This window comes from Eleutherodactylus coqui, chromosome 3 (assembly GCF_035609145.1).
Source record: "Eleutherodactylus coqui strain aEleCoq1 chromosome 3, aEleCoq1.hap1, whole genome shotgun sequence".
In the NCBI taxonomy this organism is placed as follows: Eukaryota; Metazoa; Chordata; class Amphibia; order Anura; family Eleutherodactylidae; genus Eleutherodactylus; species Eleutherodactylus coqui.
Window position 1 is genome coordinate 259968565 of NC_089839.1, and position 21648 is coordinate 259990212.

General features: G+C 42.4%; 1 protein-coding gene across 1 annotated transcript in view; it reads left to right on the forward strand.

Moving 5' to 3' along the window:
* The window catches only part of EPHX4 (epoxide hydrolase 4), an 83531-nt gene that overhangs the window by 34594 nt on the left and 27289 nt on the right, over nt 1-21648 (forward strand). The window contains exons 3-4 of the mRNA XM_066594745.1: nt 18512-18669; nt 20520-20648. Coding sequence (XP_066450842.1) covers nt 18512-18669; nt 20520-20648 — 287 coding nt within the window. The remainder of the gene's footprint in view (nt 1-18511; nt 18670-20519; nt 20649-21648) is intronic.

Here is a 21648-nt window from a genome sequence, read left to right on the forward strand (position 1 = left end):
GCGCAGACCGGAGCCGGCGGCCAGGTGAGTGCGTGCTCCGCACAAAATTAGAACATGCCGCGGTTTGTTTGCCGCGCGAGATTTCGCGCGGCCAAACCGCGGCCGTCTGCATAGGAGTGCGTATTGTAATGCACTCCTATGCAGACTTTCAGCGGCGGAAATCCCGCGGGAAATCCCGCGGCGGGATTTCCGCTCGTCTGCAGGCGGCCTTAGTCAGACCTCATCTGGAATACTGTGCCCAGTTCTGAGCTCCCCACTTTAAAAAAGACATACACAAACTGGAGCAAGTTCAGAGAAGAGTTACCAAGATGGTGAGCAGTCTGCAAATTATGTCCTATGAGGAACGATTAAAGGATCTGGGAATGTTTAGCTTGCAAAAAAGAAAGCTGAGAGGAGACTTAATAGCTGCCTACAAATATCTGAAGGGCTGTCACAGTGCAGAGAGATCAGCCCTATTCTCATTTGCACAAGGAAAGACTAGAAGCGATGGGATGAAACTGAAAGGGAGGAGACACAAATTAGAAATGAGATAAAACTTTCTGACAGTGAGGGTGATCAATGAGTGGAACAGGTTATCATGGGAGGTGGGGAGTTCTCCTTGAATGGTAGTGTTCAAACAAAGGCTGGACAAATATCTGTCTGGGATGATTTAGTGATCCTGCACTGAGCAGGGGGTTGAACCTGATGACCCTGGAGGTCCTTCCAACTCTGCCATTCTATGATTCTTTGATTCTCGTTATCATCTCAAGTTGCTATGAAATATCAATAAACTTAAACCAACTAACTTTCCGGAGATCAAAAAAGTCGGCACTCTACCGCTCTCTGCACTCGATATTCTACATGAATATTGGTGTTCTAAATCGAAGATTCGCCTGTTATTGGTATGAAGTTTGTATTACAACCTCCAGTATGCTATCTATCGTTGTTCGTTGGTTATCTTCTCCTCTACGTAGCTTGTTTGCATTATGTAATTTAAGATACCATAAGGTATCCTTGAATGACATCATACATTCTATGATTTCTTGTGTGGTGAAACATTCTTCTATTTTTTAAGGAAGCCTGGAGTCTGTGCCTCCACCCTATGTTCTAATTCCAATCTTTCGCTATACAAAAATTGCTTGAATAGGTGTTTTATGTCTTTGAGTTTTGGAGTTAACGGCTGTAGCCAATGTATTAATAGGCAACTTTTGCTTACTATAAGAGCAGCATGGATCAAATGTCTTGATTGTATTTTAGTAGGGAGAAAATGAAATATAAAGACCTGGGTTGTCCATAGTAGTAAGATTTTTTTTTTACCTTGTGTATTAGTAATCTTATCTCTGCCCAATATCTTTGAACTTTGGGACAGTTACATAAGCTATGGAACATATTTGTTTTTGGCTTGCTACTTTCAGGGCATGTCAACAGTCTGTCTGGTGCATTGGGATGTGATATCAAAACCATATATGGCTTTATGTATGATTTTAAACTGAGTTTCTCTCCACCTTTCATTGGAAATGGTTTTGCGCATTGCTGTCCAGCCATCCGTGATTTTCTGTTCAATTTCTGGGTCATTAATTTCTTCCGACCATTATTTAAATATCGATGAACCATCTAATCCAGCAAGGTTTAACCTGAAGAGTCGATCTAAACTAGAGAGGGAATGCTTTCTTGAGGGGGAGGTGATTAAGAAGTCTAGCGGATTAGAGATATGTTCTTTATCTATTTGTTGTATGTTGGTGAGTAAAAATCCTCTCAATTGCACATAATAGGGAAAATGTGTGTTTAGGAACTCAAAGGCTTCTCTGAGTTCTGGGAAAGTTTGTAGTCTAGGCTCCTTGGGGTGTAATATATGTTGGATAGTCTCTCCTGAGGATGTAATATATGTTGGATGGTCTCTCCTGGGGATGTAATATATGTTGGATGGTCTCTATACTTTGGGTTTGCCATTGTGTAAATAATTTGCTTCCCCGCCCCTGTTTCAATTCTAGGTGTCTCCACATCTTCATGTGCTTTGAAACTTTAAAGAGTAGCCTATACAAATTTCTCACAAACTTCCAGATTGTATTCGTGTCTTTTGGCAGAAGTAATTGTTTGATCAAAGGTAGAAGATTTGAAAAGCTAGTGTGCAGAAGAGCATTTAGATCCCATGGAGAAGAGAAGGTCTGCCTACAAGGAGAAATTTGAAAAATAATTAGTTCCCTGGAGGCAGTCCAAGGAGTGTCGGAACATTCTGTTTTTATTTATCTTTACACTGTTTAATGTCTCAAATGTACTTTGAGATGAAAGCATAGAACAAATAAGTTAAGAAGACAAAAATTATGGATTAACTTTGTTTCACCAAATTAAAACTAGATTTTTGACTCTTCAAAGTAGCTCTACCTCTAGCTGATATAACAGCTTTTCACAATCTAGGCATTCTTTCTATTATTGCATTCAGATATTGTTCAGAAATCTCTTCCCAACATTAATGTAGAAGTTCCCACTAATGTGTTGTACTTGTAGGTTGCTTTGCTTTTACTCTTCTTTCCAGTTAATTCAAAACAAGCTCAATGGGGTTTAAGTCTGAAGACTTTGTGGGCCATTCCATTCTTTGAAGCCTATCGGCTTCATTTTGTCTTTTTAGACAGTTCTGACATAACCTAGAAGTATGTTTTGGATTATTGTCTTGCTGTAATATCAACCCCTGAACAACTAGGTGTACACTAGAGGGTATTGCATAGTGTATCAAAATTCTGTGGTAGCCCTTTTTCTCCAGTGTGTTAGTCAGCCTGTGCAAGTTGCCAACTCTGGATTTAGCAATTGCTCCAATATTGGATATATAGAATCAGAGGGTTTGAAAGTAATCTACAAAAGTTGAGACATCTGTAGGAATAGTTTGCATCCAATATCAAACCATAATGTGCTTTCTGTACTGCAGAGCTGCTGTCCTTGATATGTTCTTGGAAAAAAAAGCCCTTTGGTTGAAATCAGAAATTTAGACTATTGTTGCATGTCAGTTTAGAATTTCATAATATTTTTTAGGTTTTTAACTTACTTTTGAACCATTTCACGTTACCGGAAAAATTGAGGTCTTCTAAAACTTTTGACAGGTAGTGTAACTAAAATGATTTTCCTTCACACAACCTTCTATCTATTGCCATCTTAGAGCATTGTACTTTGGAAGGTACTGTATTAAATTTACATTATGTAATAACTTCTCTATCGCAATTTTTTATTACATTCTCTATTATTGATGTTAAATGAGCAAAGTCATACTCTGGTCTACAAGGTGACTTATCATGAAGAAGAGAACTGTGTAAGGCCTCACCTGTGTAAGGTCTGGGAGAGATCTTGCTAAAGCAGTATAACAACCTTGTGTCTTGTTGCTGTACTCAGTCTTGCCATGGTGTATGACCTGTGACATGATTTCACCTTTGTAGCAGAGTTTGACAGTTCCTCACACAGCTTTAAGCCTGCTATACAGCTGTTTCTGTTTCAGTTAGGCCGGCTATCCACAGGCATTGCGATATACCATCGCAGATTTCCGCCGTGGGGGAGCACTAATGTCACCGCGATTTTCCGTGATGAACCTATCTTAATGATAGGTTCTTCGAGCCAAATCGCACGTGCACATTGGGCTGCGCTTTTCATAGTTATCCTAATTTTTTTTAATAGCGCAGTATCGTGAAGAGCAGAGACGTTTTTTCTAATAGAACATTATTTGCATTTCTATGGAAAGCGTGTCATGCGTGCTCCGTGTGCGATTTATCAGCGCGGATCACGATATGACGAATCGCCCGTGGACAGCTCGCCTTAATGACTGTGTTTCAACCCACATATAAAAACAAGGATCATTTTAACCTGTTTGATATAATTGGTTAATCATACACCTGAAATAGTCCTATCGAATGCCTGACTTTGGTCAAGTGTACCTAGAAGAATTGTTGCTGTTTTGAAGCACCTAATATTGGTTGGATCTAGAGATTTATCTTTTATTGATTTACTATACATCTTGTTAATTGACAAAAAATAAACTCTTAATATTTCTTTTTTTAAAGCATTCTTACTTTGCAGCATTTTTTTCACACCTGCCTAAAACGTTTGCACAGTATGTTAGCCGGAAGAGAGAATTTAAGACATTTCCCCCAATTCACCAGTGCTATCGCGAAATGATGTTTCAGGTGGGAGAACCCTTCAAAGTAAAGCACAACACATATCTACTGTCCCATTCTCTGATCCTGCTTACTCATTCACTTTCAGCACCCAGGAACTACATGTTAACAACCTATCAGCAGATGTTGCATCTAAGTGTTGCTTCCTACGGATAGATGTACAGCAAGAGTGCTCTAGTATGGATTCCAGACACAAAATAGGGCGTAGTGCAAATACAGAAAGCATATCTGTCAAAGTGCTTAGGTTAAAGGTAGAGCCCCCATTTTGCCCCTAAAAATGCAAAGTATCGTGGATTGGATACCAGGGATCATTTGTTTTTTTAACTCGTTTAACCCCTTGAGTGGCACGCCCGGAAAAGTTCCGTGGACGAGCTCCACTGCTCATAGCAACATAGCCCGGAAGATTTCCGGGCTATGTATCACTATGGGAGCTGCAGAGCACAATGCCACAAGCTGTGACAGTGTGCTCTGCCTGCACAGACCCACAGAGAACAAAGCAAGGGCTTTGAAAAAACAGCAGAAGATATTGCCGACATATCGGCAACCTCCTGCTTTGTTTACAAGTTGCCATAGAGACCATCGGCTTGTCAGAAGCAAGCCGATGGTCTCTGTGGCAGGGAGAGCTGGTTGTTAGCTGTCAGAGGACAGCTAGGTACCAGCTCTTACAGCAGAGATCAGAGAAAACCTCCGATCTCTGCTGTGTTAACCCTTTACATGCTGCAGTCTATGTGACTGCAGCATGTAAAGGGCTGTCACTGCAGCATGTAAAGGGCTGTCATCATCGGACCCCCGGAATGTGATCAGGGGTCCTGATGGGTCCCTATGGAAGTCCCCTAAAGGGACAAAAAAAAAAAAATGTAAAAAAAATTTTAAAAAAAAAAGGTAAAAAATTATTAAAAAAATAAAAAAAACACTTGTCTCCCTTTACTTTGTAAAAAAATCAAAAATACAATCACATATGTGGTATCCGTGTGCGTCGTAATGAGGAAGTTAATACATTATTTAACCCCTTAATGACATGGCCCCTTTTTTTCTTTTTTCCCCATTTCTTTTTTTTCCTCCCCCCTGTTTAAAAAATCACAACTTGTCCCGCAAAAAACAAGCCCTCATATGGCCATGTCAATGGAAAAATGAAAAAGTTATGGCTCTTGAGACGCAACTGCAAAACTAGTTGAAATTCAATGATTAGACCATTTTAAAAAACCTGCCCTGGTGGGCACGACAGGGTGGTAGGAAACCCGCCACTCAAGGGGTTAAGTCTTAGGCCGCCTGCAGACGGGCGGAAATTCCGCGGCAGGATTTCCCCATGGAATTTACATCCCTGGAAGCTGCCATAGGATTGCGTTAACAAACACAATCCTATGCAGACGGCCACGATTTGGCCGCGCAAAATCTCGCGTGGCAAACAAATCCAGGCATGCTCTATTTCTGTGCAGGGCTCGCAGAAACATCACTCACCGGCCGCCGGCTCCACTCTGCGCATGCGCCAGCTGCCCGGGAAACAACCGGGGCCGCGGGAGCAGGTGAGTGACACACTACTCTCTGCAGACGCTCGGGTCGGGTCCCACTGCGAGAATTCTCGCAGTCGGTTCCGACCCGGCTGTCTGCAGGCGGCCTTATTTGGGAAAATTTTAATTCTTTAAGTCCGCATTTGGCCTTTGCATCACTTTAATTAGCAAGCATAGTGCAGCGTATAGCTATGAAGTATTCATATACAATGCTGTTTAGATCGCACATGGCCCTCCTTCATGAGGACAAGGAAGGCTTATGATTATGCTGTCTATGGCTTGTGACATTTCCTGCTTTCCTTGGTCTCCCGGTGATCTACAGTCATTTTCCCACTTTCGCCTTCCATATCCATAAGCATCACTAACTGCTCCTCCCCACTAGGCCTCTTAGTTTGTGAGCTACTACAGCAGACAGCTCTGCATGTTATTCTGGTAACTATGCTCAATAACTTGACTCATATCTTGTATTTGTTGAATTACATTTACCTTGTTAGAAGAAATGCACTGAAGTGTAAAGAAACAATCTGGTGATGGGTAAAGATTGCTGCATTTTAACTACTCTCATGTGATTGTTCTTTTCATTGCACCAGTTTTGTGCAATCATGTAAAATTGCTCCAGCTAGGTACGTGTCATCCTGCTTGTTTACTTCAGACTCTTTGTACTCGGTCCTCTTCAGGATTTTGTGATTCTGTTAATAATCTCAAAGCATAGAAGCATTTTATTGCCTGCAGTGTGAATCCTGCTGGGCTCAACACAAATTACATATTGGCTCTATATTGATGCTCCAGTTAGGAAAAGTTTTCTGGAGATCTGACTTAAAGGGATGTTCTATGCGGCACAGAGAGGAAATATCTTTGGTTAAGAAGACATATCATCTATTTAATAAATTAACTTTGGCTTTTTCGTATTTCGAAAATGTATGATTCTGAAAGTAAATGATAAATACGGTGGATATAAAAAGTCTGCACACCCCTGTTAAAATGCAATGTTTTTGTCATGCTTAAAATTCTGACAAACATGAATCATTTCACATTTATTTCCAACTTCAGTGTGACCAGTTATCTGTACAATTCCATTGAGAAAGAAACTGAAATCTTTTAGGGCTTATTCACACGCCCATATATCGGACAGGGTTCATGCCCGGCCGATATATGACGTCCCTTTCTTCAGGGGAAGGAGGTGGGCCGGGAGCAGTGCACTGAGCTCCCGCCCCCTCTCCGCCCTTTGCCACTATTTGCAATGGGAGGGGCGGGCGGAACTTGCCCCCGCTCCTCCCATTGCAATGAGTGGCGAGGGGCAGAGAGGGGGTGGAGAGGGGGCAGGAGCTCAGTGCACTGCTCCCGGCCCAACCCACCTCCTCCCCCTGCAGAAAGGGACACCGCATATTGGCTGGGTGTGAAAAACCGGTCGATATACGGACGTGTGGAAAAATAAATAAGATAATGAGGTTGCATAAATATGCACACCCTAAAATAATATATTGTTGATGTAGCCTTTGACTTTATGACAGCAATCAGTCTTTTTGAGTAGGTATCTATCAGCATGGCACATGTTGACTTGGCAATCTTTCCCCATTCTTCCTTGCAAGAGGGCTCCAAATCTGACAGATTGTGAGGGCATCTCGTGTATATCGCCCTCTTCAGGTGAACTCACAGTTTTTCAAAGGGATTTAGGTCTTGGCTCTGGCTGGGCCATTCCAAAACTTTGATCTTCTTCTGGTAAAGCCATTCTTTTGTTGATTTGGAGGTATGCTTTAGGTCGTTGCGCTGACAGGTGAGATTCATCTTCAGCTTTTTTTTTTTTTTAACTCCTTTTTATTAACATTTTCCATAATATACAGACATAAGCAGGCAGTAATAATGACATATATTATAAGATCACATACCATGCATTTCCTTTAACATCGGTTATGTATTTATATCTCTATTAAAGGGGAGGTCTCGCGGCAGCAAGTGGGGTTATACACTTCTGTATGGCCATATTAATGCACTTTGTAATATACATCGTGCATTAAATATGAGCCATACAGAAGTTATTCACTTACCTGCTCCGTTGCTAGCGTCCTCGTCTCCATGGATCCGTCTAAAATCGCCGGCGGCTTGCTTTTTTAGACGCGCTTGCGCAGTCCTTTCTTCTGGTCTGAGCACGAGCCGCTTCAGCGTGCTCGCTGCTACAGCTCTTCTGCGCATGCGCAGACGAGCTGTAACTTCTCGGGAGCGCGCTGGAGCGGCCATTCTGTACCATCCTCTGTTAGAGGAAGGTGCAGAGCCGCCCAGCTGTCCCGAGAAGCCGCCCAGCTGTCCCGCCGTCCTGGTAAGTGATGGGCCGGGGGGGCTGCCGCTGCGCCGGGGGCGGGCTGTGCCGGGGGGGCTGCCGCTGCGATGGGGGGGGGGCTGTCGCTGCGATGGGGGGGGGGCTGTCGCTGCGATGGGGGGGGGCTGTCGCTGCGATGGGGGGGCTGCCGCTGTGCCGGGGGGGGGCTGCGCCGGTTACCTGCTGCCTCGCGGTGGGTGACTGGTCGGCCGTGTTCACTCCAGGGGTCCAGTCGGCGGCTGCGTGGCATCTGGTTGTCAGGGAGACACAGCTGGTAGCGTCTCGGGAGCGCGCACGTCGGGTTACAGCAAGCGACGGGAAAAGAGCTGGCGGCCATCTTGGGAAAATTTTTATAAGTTGCTGAAACGCTGGAACGGTAAGTACAAACCAGCTAGAAGAGTCATTTACAGGGGGGCTTAGTAATGTATGCTTAATTAGGGGGACTGGGCAAAAAAAAAATCCACTCCTGCCTCGAGACATCTCCTTTAACACATTTGAATATTGGCTTAGTCTTCCCAATTTTATATTCTGTGTGTACATAGATATGCCTAACTCATACTTGCACTCTACCTTCTCTATCTCCCCCCCCCCCCCTCTTACCTTAGAAACTTCCCAATACCATCCTTAGAAAAACAATAACAATAACTAGTATCAACCCAGCAGTGGACACTACTAGCGAGCCTTTCCCTTCTATGCTATGTTATCTTTAAATTTCCCAGCCGGTTCACATAGTCTTGAGTATAGTACCAAGTTGTGTTGGTGAACTGCCTCATACACTCAGTGATTTCGTTGGGACTTAGATACTTCTCTATAAAATCTCTCTATTTTTTGAAAAATTTTGGGGCTTGTGATTCCATGCTCCGCTCTATCTCCACTCTCTCCATTTTCAAGAAATAGTTTAGTTGCTGTAAAGTATCATTTATCTCGGCGGTTTGGCTTGCAACCAATTGTTCAATAAACACTTCTTACTTATCAATAGAATAGTATGTATCATATTGGCCTTTCTCGTCTGATCCGGGAGAGAGTGGAATATGAATATTTGTGGTGTTAGCTGTAAGAATCTTCAGCTTTTTAGCAGAGGCCTGAAGGTTTTATGTCAAAAAGGACTGATATTTGCAACTGTTCATAATTCCCTCCACCTTGACTAAAGCTCCAGTTCAATCAGCATAAAAACAGCCCGAAAGCATAATGCTGCCTCTACCATGCTCCACTGTTGGTATGGTCTTTTGGTGATCCACAGTGTTGGCTTTGAACCAGACATACGTTTTGGAATTCTGGCCAAAAAGTTCAACCTTGAACTCATCAGATCATTACACATTCTCCCACATACTTTTGACAGACTCAATGTAGGTTTAGCAAAACAGATCTGGGTTTGGATGTTTTTCTGTGTAAGAAAATGCTTTTGTCTTGCCACCCTACCCCACAGCCCAGATATATGAAAATATTGGAGATGGTTGTCATATGCACTACACAAACAGTGCTTGCCAGAAATTCCTGCAGCTCCTTTAATGTTCCTGTAGGCCTTTGGCAGCCTCCTGGATCAATTTTCTTCTGGTATTTTCATCAGTTTTTGAGGGATGTCCAATTCTTGGTAATGTCATTGTTGTACCAAATTTAATCCACTTCTTGATGACCATGTTCAGTGCATTCCATGGTATATGTAATGCCTTGGAAATGTTTTGGTACCCTTCTCCATCACAATCTGCATGTGGTGCTGTAAATTTTTTGTTCTATGAGAGAGAAACATGACTACCAGTTTAATAGAGATATCTGTTGCTACCCTTTCCGGACAAGCAGACTTTACATGGCCTACTTTGTTACACCCAAAACATTTACACCAATCTCCTTGATATAGGGTTCCCCCCACAGAAGCAGTCTCATCCGGTTGGAAACAACAGGCTGTGGTTTCTTCTTGGTTTGTTTCTCCTTCTAGCTTGATGACCTTTGCAATGATGTTCCACTCTTGGCTTCTGGCATCCTTTTTGTAGCGTAGGAATTCCCCATCTGTGTGCTGATTGATCTGCACTTTTAGGCTCCCTATCACATAAAAATTATTGTGCATCCACTGGATAGACGTGAAAGAATTGGTCCTTGATAATGAAATCTTCTAAGCCCGTGGTGGTGAACCTATGGCACATGTGACAGACGTGGCGTGCAGAGCCCTCTCTGTTGGCATGCGTGCCAACAGCTGCTCACTATGGTAGTGGTTCCACAAAAGCAGAGAGAGGAGGCGTCCAGACACACAATCTGACATCCATAGCAGTGCCGAGCAGAGGAGCAGTGACACTTTGACGAGGAGGAGGTAAGTATATGGGTCTCGGGGGGGGGGGGGGGCATTAGTACTACTGGGGCTGACATAGGGGATACTATTAGTAATAATGTCCCCTATATCGGCCCCAGTAGTAATATTATTACTACTGAGGCCACTGTGGGGGACACTATTACTACTGAGGCCACTGTAAGGGACACTATTACTACTGAGACCACTGTGGGGGACACTATTACTGCTGAGGCCACTGTGGAGGTCACTATTACTACTCGGGTATGTTTTACACATGGCAAAAATGCTGCAGAATGTCTGCAGCTGAAATTTCCACATCAAATTCCGCATTTCCTCATCTAAAAAACAGTCAAAATCTGCACCCTGCGTATCCGCAGCTGATATCATTCTATGTGGCGCTCCCCTCACCTCCTCCGTAGGCTTTTCGCTATGAGCGGTCCCCAGCTTGCGGTTCCTAGCGGCCTAGTCAGGTGTGGCGCTGCTGGTCAGGTAAGGCCACCACAGGCCACTGGGAGCGCTGACAGCGGGAAGCCTTCGAAGGAGGGGAGGGGGAGTGCCGCATAGTATGAAATCAGCTGTGAGTACGCAGCTAATTTCCAGTCAAAATCTGCACCAATGGTACTCCAATGCTAGATACTGTGCCCACTGCTTAAGGGGCAGATGGTATTGTCTGCACGTATTTTCAAGTCCCTGTAGAAAAATGTTCAAGTTACCATCTTTCTCCATCACAAGAGAGTTCTTCAGGCATGGTTTTGTGAATGTACGTCCTGGGTTTGGGGTTGTGCAAAAATGTTGTATCTTTGAATTTGCGCTATCTCTAGCTGCAAGGTTCTTTCTGCCTGATGTTCTGCAGCCTGTTGAGACTGTAGAATGAACTGCAGATATGTGTTAGTAGGGCCACTTGCAAAGAGAAGTCCATGCCCTCCTGAAAATTGGTGCTATGGGTATCCTCAGGAGAAATTATTTCTGGAACAGTGTCCATTGCTTGGCTCCCCTGAGCAGTATTTGTGCCTTACACAGATGTCAGGGTACAGTAATCTACATCTGGTTCCAACAGTAAGCAAATCAGCTGTTCCTTTGTAATTTCTGCTGTGTCAATGTCTCTCTACTCACAGAGGCTAGTCAGTGCTACCTTTGTAAATAGTTTGACAGCTGTGACAGTGTCTTGGCATAATGAACACGATGTGGGAACAGACTGAGCCACATTATGACACTTTTTGGGTCGTATGTCTGTTATCTCTTAGGTTTTCCCCGTCGTAACTAAAGGGTCATTGTGAGTTGTATGTTGATATTTTCTTAGGTGTTTTGTGTTTTCCAGGCTGGTCAATCAACTAAACTGGAGATTTATATATTCCAGCCCCTGCTCTTACAGGGTGCTGATTATTCATCTCATATTGGTAAAGTTGGTCTTGTCCATATTTCCCTTGGTGCAGTCATCCTGGTTAAGTAGCTGGTATATTTATTTATATATTGGTGTTGTTTCTGACATTGCCCCTGCTGCCTATTGTTATTACCACCTGTTTATAGACATTCTCTGTTTGCACCTAGGGTCAGTACAGATGGCCCAGTGTCATTATGTGGGGCAGCCCTTGTCGGGGCGATCACGCCACCTTAGCCAGGGGTTTTTCCACTTCTGCCTTTTAGGGCTAGGTTTCCCATTTTTTCCCCTTGGCTATGCTTTGTAGTGGTTTTTGTGTTATGCGTGGGAATTACTGGTACAAATATTTGAATGGCTGTCACAGTGCAGAAGACCAGACGCAATGAGATGAAACTGAAAGGGATGAGACACAAATTAGATATTAGACAGTGAGGGTGATCAATGAGTGGAACAGGTTACCATGGGAGGTGGTGAGTTCTCCTTCAATAGAAGTGTTCAAAGAAAGGCTGGACAAACATCTCTCTGGGATGATTTAGTGAATCCTGCACTGAGCAGGGGATTGGACTAGATGACCTGGAGGTCCCTTCCAACTCTACCATTCTCTGATTCTATGATACTGGTGTTTATTTGTCCCATGCGAACATTGCCTTGCGTCCATGCTGGCCTTGCCTTGAGTCAGCAATAACATAACAACCTTGCTCAGTTTCTTGTATCCAGTTGCTATATCCAAGAGCAACAGTTTCCAAATAAAAGATGATAAAGAAGAATGGGGAAGGGAAAACTGTTTGCAAGTATGACTTAAAAGTAAGCACTGAGTTGGGCCTTGTAAAATCAGTCAGTATAGTCCTTGCAAGGATACAGCCGGTTCTTTAGTGCAGGTAATTACTTAAACTATGCACTAATGCTCATATAAATGTAAAAATATTCCTTTTCTCTGCCGTCAAGTTATCATCTACGCAATCTCAGAACACATGATTCGGGTGCAACTGCCTAGGGTTCTTCCATCTCAGCCATTCAATCTTGGGCACAACTCAGGTTGCAAATTGAGCATAGATCATGATCTGGCATGATAAATCTTATGTCAATGGGCAGTGTCTAATTCCCATAAAAACAAACAAACTTGAGTCGGCCAGTCAGAAGGAGGGATGTGATTTTTTTGTAGTCTGTTGCTAAGGAGCAAATGCTGAGCAACTGATTTTAAATGACATATCAGGGCAACTAGATCTGTGTTTTCAGATCTCTCTAACTTTTTTATGCTTAAACAGATAAAATCATTCTCCTCTGAAGAATTGCTAATTCTTTTTTACAGGGATTGCTGTGGTCAAATACAAAGTGTGTTATATATACAGCAGCCTTTTCAGCGAATGGCTAGTTGTTTAGCACCAAATTCCCCAATGGTCTTAAGAGCCACTGATTCTACTAAGCACTGGTATCATGGAGATGTAGTTGGCATCCTCCTTTAGGATCATATTGGCATTCCCAAGACAGGAAATAGTTGCTAGTAAACAGGTACCTGTGAGAATAGTTTCCACAACAATCATGATTCATAAAGACTGTAGATGATCGAGTCGCTTTGCCGGTTGCTCTTTGTATATTTTCAATACTTTACATTGTTCATGATGAGTTTAAGTTTCAAGAAATACTCGGCAATTCATGCACTTGGAATGCTCTTACAATACAGTATTTACTTACTTTTGTTGAGCTCCCCCACAAATGACTTACAGGTAATTGGTCCAGGTTAGAGTAAATGCTTTGTGCACTGAAATAAGTGCTGGGATCTGGTGTATTCCACACATCAATGAAGATCCTAAATCCCAAAACTACATAAAATCTACAAATTAAAAAAAAACCTTCCAAATAGTCTTAATTAAAAAATATCTAATTTTACCATTTACAGCTAATTTGCAGGTGAATGTGTCTCCATGGTTACAGACTACAAAAAAGCAGTGTGGTCTGGTTGCACAATTATGCTCCTTTCCACTCATATGTCCTCTACTTTAACAACTATACATTATCGTAATGTATATTTACACACATGTATGTATACTCAGACACCACTTGCCATGGTTGGAATTGTTTTACCCACAAGAGCATTGAACTTGTGTCATGGCACTTGCATTACCTGAATAAGAAATGTAGAAATTAAATCAAAAGTTCTAGGACTTGTAATTGTTTTGCTCCTCCTTCTTGTGGAATTTTCCCAAGTTTTCAAGATGAAAAGGGGTAGGGGTGGAGCTCCTTCAGTTATGGGGTTGATTTTCCTTATAGGAAATGGGGTGAGGTTCTACCTGTCCACTAACGTCAACAATATACATGGAGCGTAATGTGTAGACCCGTGATGGCGAACCTATGACACGCATAGCCATTTTCGCTAACACGCGGCAGCATGCAGCCCCGTACAGAGAAGTATGGGGCCACATGCCGAGAACCGAGAAGGATGTTTCATCCTTGGCTCCTGCACGGCCAGGTGCAGTAGCCGATGATAAAACATCTCTGTAGACCCTCTGTGCCAGAGGTCTGTAGGCCAAAACAACAGAACTCTGGTAGTTCTGGGACTTCCGTTTAGGGCGCTGACGTCGCTTCCGGTCAGCGGAGCAGGGAGCTGACACGCCAAGTTGAAAAGGTTGCCCATCACTGGCGTAGACTAATAGGAGAAAGACAAAATTGTTGACTTAATTGGTGCAACTTTCACAAAAAATATTACAATGAGTATTATACCCGGCTCTTCTTTATTAATAGATTTTAAAATGGCCAATATAACGTGCCTTGGGGATACACCCATTCTTCAGGAATGACTTTGAGGAACATAGGGAGTGTCAATGGTTTCTCCTCTCTGCGCTTCCGTTCAGGGGAACAGCGGGTCTGTTCCCAAGTTTTGGTAAAATGTGATTGTTCTCAGTAAGAGAAACCAAGTAATTTTGTGGATATGATACCTTTTAATGGATAGCGAAAATTCATGATATAGCAAGCTTTCGGACCTCTCAGGATCTTTCCTCAGGCAAACTGATCACTACCACAGCCATCTGCAGAAACAAGAGCAAAGCAAAAGAAATGCAGGGGAACCCGAGGGTGCTTGAAGAACAACAAGTAGATACCAGTAGGTCATTGAAGATCTTTATTAGAGCAGGCGATGCATCAGAATGACTCCTTGCTTGGGCCATATGCACAGGAGAAACTACAACCACAATTTTTTAAAAGTCGATGGAGACCCACCGACATATGACATCCCTGGATCAGCTAATCAGGACTTTATACATTAAAAAACAAAATATTATATGAAAATATAAACCTTTCACACAAAAAATAAAAAGGATAATGAATAGGTTAAAAATGCCAAAGTCATTTGCATTTATGTCAAAAACTGAAAGCTATATCGCTGGTACCGATACTATATATGCCAAGCATACACATTACAATTAAATAATTGCAACAAAAATAAAAACATCTAGAAAACAAATACTCACAAACAGAAAAAATAAATCATAGCCATCATAGTAAAATTATCTAAAGTTACAATAATAAGGCAATTCATGGGTAAAAAGTTAAAGGGGTTGTCCCGCACCGAAACCTAAAATTTTTTTTTTAAACAGCCCCCCACATTGTGCACAGTAAAAATGAATCCATTTGTTATTTTAACAAAAAAAAATTTGCTTACCTGGATCCCCGTTCTGCAGCTTTGAAGATTCTTCTTTCAAAGATGGCGCCACTGGTCTTCTCCCACGGTGCACCGCGGGTCTTCTCCCATTGTGCACCGTGGATGTTTTCTCCAGTCTTGCGTTCCACTGCTGATTACAGTCACCTCATTGGCTGATCGGCACCACGTGACGGAGGCGGAGCTACGATGATGCTGAGAAGAGGGAGGAGCCAGGACGCCGCTCGTGAGCCCGGACACAGCCAGCAGAGGATTCTTATCTGCGCAAGCACCGACTGTTGTGGCGACCAGAGAAGAAGGCTCCAGTCATTGCCATGGAGACGGGGATGCCAGCACCGGAGGGGGTAAGTGTATAACTTCTGTATGGCCAATATTTAATGCACGATGTATATTACAAAGTGCATTAATATGGCCATACAGAAGTGCATAACCCCACTTGCTGTCACGGGACAACCCCTTCAAGGAATATAGTAAAACCTCCAATGTTACTTGCATCACAAATCAAATAGACCTTAAACCATAACCACAAATTACATTTTTTTTTTTAAGTAAACTTAAATAAGGGAGAGAAAAAAAACCTAAAATACAGATTCAATAGACTCATGGAGTCCATAAGAGAGAAGTATGAATAATTTGTAAATCCTAAATACCTCCTTCTTCCTTAGTAACCGAAATCCATTGACGCAAGAAGGTGAGATTTGTTCAATCAGAGTACTCCTCAAAACCCTATAATCAGAATTATGTGCCAATGTAACTACGAAGTGGATAGTTGTTAGTAACGTTTGACCTATTCTTATTTAAGCGGTTTTGTAATGGTTGTACAGTTCTGCTGATATATTGTAATTTGCTGGGGCATTCAATCAAGTAGATAACATACTTAGAGCACAGTTGAGGAGGGATTTTAAGGAAAAAAAAACTCTTCGGTGGTTAGTGAGCTAAAGTCTGTTCATCTATGAGAAACACTAAAACAGAGGCAACATTTATAGGAACCCAGAACAATGGGAAATAATAATAATATAATTCATCTGTTTCTTCCTCAGCCGGCTAGGGAACCAGCATATAACAAAATGTAATCGACTTATGGTAGGTAATCTTTAGGGTCACAGTAATGCAGTTACGCAACCAAGTGTCTCTAAGCAAGATGTGCTACGGCTTGGCTAGAATACCTCTTATTTTCTTGTGGTCTAAATTAAAGGTCGTAATAAATTTATGCAAAACATACCAACATTATCATAATACATAGTTGCAGATATGTATATTCAAAGACCATTTGCCATGGTTGGAATTGTTTTTGCCCTCGAGGGCATTGTACATGTGTCTTGGCACTTGCATTATCTGAATAAGGAATATTCAGAATAAGAAATGTAGAACTGAAATCAAAAGTTCTAGAACTGGTAACAGTTCTGCTAGGCTCAGACTGGTCAACAGGGGAACAGGCGACTCCCCCAGTGAGTCCGCCGCCTGAGTGGTGCAGATCGCAGTATACTCACTGCACTGCAATCAGATGAGCTGCATTTCAACCATCCCATACATACATATAATAACCTGACTAGTTAATTTACAACCCTTATTTTCCAAAAAGTTGGGACGCTGTTTAAAATGTAAATATATATGATCAAAAAAGAATGCAACGATTTGGAAATCTCGTATAACCATATTTTATTCACAATAGAATATAGAAAACTGTCTCATTGTCAACGTGTTCAATTTAGAGATGAGCGAACCTACTTGGCCACGCCCCTTTTTCGCCCGAGCGCCGCGATTTTTGAGTACTTCCGTACAGGGGGGAAAAGATTCGGGGGTGCCGTGGGTGAGTGGGGGGTTGCAGTGGGGAGTTGGGGGGGAGAGGGAGAGGGCTCCCCCCTGTTCCCCGCTGCTCCCCCCTGCTCCGCCACGCCTCCCCCCGCCCCCCGGCACCCCCGAATCTTTTCACCCGTGTACGGAAGTACTCGAAAATCGAGGTGCTCGATCGAGTAATTACTCGAAACTAGTATGCTCGCTCATCTCTAGTTCTATTTAATTTTTTAAAAATTAACTCATTTAAAAATTGATGGCAGCAACACATCTCACAATTACGAACGCCAGCCATTACACAGGTGCCGGGGCATTGGTGTATCCCGGCGGATGCTGCCTCTACTCACGATGGGGGTCACTACTAGGGTCAATATAGGGGATAGCAGTTACTAATGGGGCCATTATGGGGGGAGGGGTGTCACTGCTACTACCGTGGACATTATGGGGGGGAGGGGTCACTATCACTGCTGGGCCACTATGGGAGCAATGTTACTACTGCGGCTATTATGGAGGCACTGTTACTGGGACCTCTATGGGGGTCACAATTTGTGCTTTTTTAAACGGGCATAAGCACATTTCAGGTTTATTTGCGCAACAAACATCACTTATGCTCCTTTTTTCGGCCACATTCAATTCAGTTTTGTCCTCCCAAAACTGAATGGTTAAAAATTAAACGCAATATATGCACCCCAAAAATGGTACATGTAGAAACTATAACATGTCCTGAAAAAACTAGACATTTAGTTATTGCTGCATTGCTGCAAAAAGAAAAAAGTTATCGGCACACGTGACGGGGCGGGGCTACGCGATGCCGCGTAGAAGGGGGCGGAGCCAGAACGTCGCTGCTGCCGGACAGACCCGAAGGCAGAAGACCCTTCTGCGCAAGCGCGTCTAATCGGGCGATTAGACGCTGAAGTTAGACGGAGCCATGGAGACGGGACGCCAGCAACGGAGTGGGTAAGTGAATAACTTCTGTATGGCTCATATTTAATGCACGATGTATATTACAAAGTGCATTAATATGGCCATACAGAAGTGCATAACCCCACTTGCTTTCGCGAGACAACCCCTTTAAAAGGATATTCCTTATCCGCAGGACAGGGGATAACTTGCTGATCTGTGAGGGTCGGACTGCTGGGATCCCTGCTAATGCTGAGAACAAGGGTCTGGAGTGTTTAGTATGAGTACTCGGCAATCTTCTGTGCTATCATTGAATGGAAAGGAGATGCGAAATAGATGTGCAGCCTCCACTCTATTTATACAAGGACCATTGAAACTCCGTTCTTGGAATTAGTGGGGTCCCAAGAGGCGGGCCCTCACCAATCATTAAGGTATCTTTTGGATCTTTATATTTTGGTACAACTCGTTTAATGTTTTAACAGTTACATGTGAGTAACATATTTCTGTGATATTTCAGTTCTGTCTTTTTATGCCTCTTTCTTTTCTTGTAGGTATTCTTGGCGTCACCAGTTACGAGAATTTAAGCGTGAATATCGGGTGGTTGCGCTTGATTTAAGAGGATATGGTGAAACAGATGCACCTTCCAATAAGGATAATTATAAATTAGACTATATAATTGTGGATGTAAAAGAAATCTTGGACTCTTTAGGTAAGAAACAAACAGAATGACAAAAATGTAAGGATATCTTTCCTACCAGAATGACTGGACAGATTGTTAAAGGGCCGGCATTTACCATTTCCTTTGAATGATTACTCCCTCCTCATGCCTTGAAGTGAGTGGGCCATGTTGTTTCTAGTGCGCATCACCAGAACTGATCTATGATGGGTGGGATAGGTTGGCCATGCAAGGGATCTGTAATAAAGCTTACTGGACCTGCTTTAGTTATACTGTACATGCAGGTGTGGCAACATTGAATTTAACTGTGTTCCATTGCTGTACATAGTTATGTGTTACCTATATTTGTCAATATAAGTGCTGTTAAACCTGCTGAGCTATCATAACTAAATGACAACTCTAGCTCTGCTACACTTATATTCATGTGAAACACTACAAAAGTGGAATTTTCACTTTATGGGCCATGTACACCTTTGCATGCGTTTATTTTAATCAATGAGTTAAGGGCTGTATGACAGGGCTGGGAGATGGTGGAGGCTGTAATTCACTCAGGGTACATTTCCTGCTGTTATTAGCAGTGAGGACAATGGGACCAGCAGCTACTCTGAGAAAGGATGCAGAAATAGCTGTGTAGTATTGAGTGGGCATAGTTTTGCTACACAGCTTTTGAAAGTGCAGTGGGAACTGAGCTTGTGCAACTTCATGAGAGAGATCAGCTGAACACCCCCCCCAGCCAGAAGTTTGAATGTAGGAGAGCCTGCAAGCCAAGTATGAGACTTTGTAAATGCATGAGAAGGAAAACTCAATACAAAAAACTGTTGGGTACATCAGCTTTCTTCAGGCACTAAGTATGATATGTGGGTATTGATTTTTCATGCATAAGGATTTCCATAGCCTTTAAATAGAATTCACCACACATTTATGCTAAAAAAATGAGATATAGTCTTAGGCATGAATACAGAAAATGAGTTTAGTTTAATAAAGTCACTGACATTTCACAGGGAATGGTTTCTTGGAAGCATGCATACATCAATAAGCTGAATTTTAACAGCTGGCAAACTCTGTTTCCTATAATAACCTCAGTGAAAGTCACTGGGCTATAATCCTGTGAATAGAAGTCATGATGGTTGATGTTCACATCATAACTGACCTGGAACGTTTCTCGGAGATTGCTCGGAGAGGTTACATATCGTAATAGATGACACTCATAGCTGAATAGGAAAGTAAATGGCATAAATGGCCTATGGTCTCTACAATTGCTGCATTGATTCGAACCTAACTCTGTGCCAGGTTTCTGGATGCCTTCTTGTTAGTAAAGGTACAATCTACTGTTTGTTTTTCTTTTGCCTCCTACTGCTGTAGAAGTTATGTTTGTTGCAAACTTATTTAGAAAAGTTTTAAGAACTTCAACAATCTTCAATAATCTTAAAATATTTATGTATGTATGGCCAATTTAACAACCATTTGGGAAAGAATCAGTGATTCCTAAGGATATGGAGACGTCAATCAATAGGCAAGAGGTGGAAGTATGGGTGGAACGAGGGGAGAGAGCTGGGACCAGTCTGAGTAAGTGGGAAGCCCATTGGACGGTTCGCAGGTTATTTGCATACAGCATTAAAATGCTGATTTTGAGACACGACAGCAATTTAAAGAAAAAGAGAGAGAGATAGACTTGGAAACGTTTCTTAGGCTAGGTGTGTCTTCATTTGATAAAGTTCATAAAATGTAACATTTATCATTTTTGTCTATGAATGAGCGAAGGAATATGAATATGAATTTTATTTATGCAACTTAACTAAGTTGGGATGTTTGCAAGTACAATTTTGTGAATAGAATGTTTGATAATGAAAAGATTTCTTAATTCTTTATCTATTCTTTTATAGGTTATACCAAATGTGTCCTTATTGGCCATGACTGGGGTGGGATGATTGCTTGGTTAATTGCTATATGCTATCCAGAGATGGTCACCAAACTTATTGTTTTGAGTTTTCCCCATCCAACGGTATTTACAGGTGAGTTCAAAATTCAGTAAAATGTGTTTACTATATAAGCTGTGTTACATTATTCTCTAGAAGAAGGGTCCTCTTGTCTATTTCTAATGACTGTCAGTAAAACTGTTTAGATGCACCTAATAACCCAAGATTGTAAGAAAAAAAATATATATTATGTATATGCACCAATACAAATTGGTGTGTGTATATATATGTGTGTGTGTGTGTGTGTGTGTGTGTATGTGTATGTATATATAATTTAATTAATCAAGTAGATGGCTGTGTATACCATATAAGTATTGAGACTCAAGACCCCAAGTTAATAAATCTTGGGGTAGGGGTCGGTGAAAGATTTGGTTGAGTGGAATTCAAATAGACTTCAAAGTGAATGTCCATCATTTAAAGTGATTCTATCAGTAGTTTTGCCCATGCATAAGGGTGAGAAAGCAGGATGGCGTCATACCTTTATAAAACTGTCAGCAGCCACATAAGGGCAATTTTTAATCTTTAATCCCTTGCCCACTGAAAGGGCTCTGCAGACAGAACTTCTCCCTTCGGAGCTCTCCCTTTTTAATCAGATTGTCACTGCTCACTGTCACCCGCTTCCCTTACTCACCTGCTGCTGGGGCTACAGTTGGGCACTCTCCCCCCCCATGCACTGCACATCACCCTTGCTCCACCACTGGCTCCCTGGTATTTGCCTACCTCCTCCCTTATAAGGCCAGCGTGCACTCCTCTCTTAGGTCCCCCGCCAATCAACCTCCATTTCCAGTTATATTAGGCATCCTTCCCCGTGGACCAAGCAATTGGACTCATTAACCATTGTTACAAAGCCATAACAGCCGAGCGCTCGGAGTGAAGGATACAGAAGTCAAGCGGGGACACCCCACTTGTCTTTTGCATCCTCCACTGGCAACGCAAGGTGATCGCTCATCTTGAGTCATCATCTTGTGCTGCAAATGACACAGCGATTATCGCTCAAAAGTCGCTTAAGCGACATCTTTTGAGCGATAATCGCTGT